This window comes from Cyprinodon variegatus, unplaced genomic scaffold, assembly GCF_000732505.1.
Source record: "Cyprinodon variegatus isolate N-32 unplaced genomic scaffold, C_variegatus-1.0 Scaffold816, whole genome shotgun sequence".
Classification (NCBI taxonomy): domain Eukaryota; kingdom Metazoa; phylum Chordata; class Actinopteri; order Cyprinodontiformes; family Cyprinodontidae; genus Cyprinodon; species Cyprinodon variegatus.
The window spans coordinates 257409-258150 of NW_015151269.1; the positions used below are offsets into that span (position 1 = coordinate 257409).

The 742-nt window shown below is 47.6% G+C and overlaps 1 protein-coding gene across 1 annotated transcript in view; it reads right to left on the reverse strand.

Moving 5' to 3' along the window:
• Window positions 1-742, reverse strand: part of cars (cysteinyl-tRNA synthetase) — a 17377-nt gene continuing 16635 nt past the window's right edge. Inside the window, exons 21-22 of the mRNA XM_015396703.1 lie at window positions 616-699; window positions 1-273 (exon numbers count right to left, since the gene is read on the reverse strand). Coding sequence (XP_015252189.1) covers window positions 145-273; window positions 616-699 — 213 coding nt within the window. The 3' untranslated portion in view covers window positions 1-144. The remainder of the gene's footprint in view (window positions 274-615; window positions 700-742) is intronic.

Sequence of the window (742 nt, forward strand, 5' to 3'; positions counted from 1 at the left end):
CACCCAGTTCCTTTCTGCTCATGGGGAAACTTAGAAAATGTTTCTCTTTCAATGCAAAAAATAAAGTAGAGATTTGGGAGCTGATTTAAACGTGTTTATGAACATAAAAGCAGAGGGTGACGTCGCATGGATGGTCTGCAGGGCTCAGTTTCCGTTCTGGTTCATTTGAAGATATTCGTTGTGAAGCTTCTCCTGAGCCTCGTAGAGCTTCCTCAGCTTCTTCGCCTGGCCTTTGCTGAGCTCCTTTCCCTCCGCGTCGTGAGTGGGAAAACCCTGAGGACAGGAAAGCAGGAGTCACACCAGGAAGTGATCCAGGATCTGATTGGTTTATTACAGCATCATAAAGGGAAACTCTAACTGGTTAAGCACCCGCCTGATTGGACGGATGAAGGGAAAACAGATGACAGCAGGACTTAGTTTAATAAGCTGCATCTGGATGAAGGAATTCTGGGACAATTTGGAAAGATAAGAGGAGAGTAGTGATGTTCTCGCACAATGGGGGAGGGAGGATGATATGGGCCTCTTGCAGTCGCTCAGTGAGTGGAACCCCAGGGTGAGAGAACCTGTCCCACAGCTTGAACCAAAGCGGCTCAGTGATGCCAATCCTCCACTTACCGTGTCGTCAAATGAGGAATATTTGTCTGTTTCGGAGCGAAACATCTCGCATGGAGGGACCTTCATCTTGGCCAGTTTCGCCATCTGAGGCATTGAAAGAAAAGCAGCAATTGTTAGATCAGGGTTC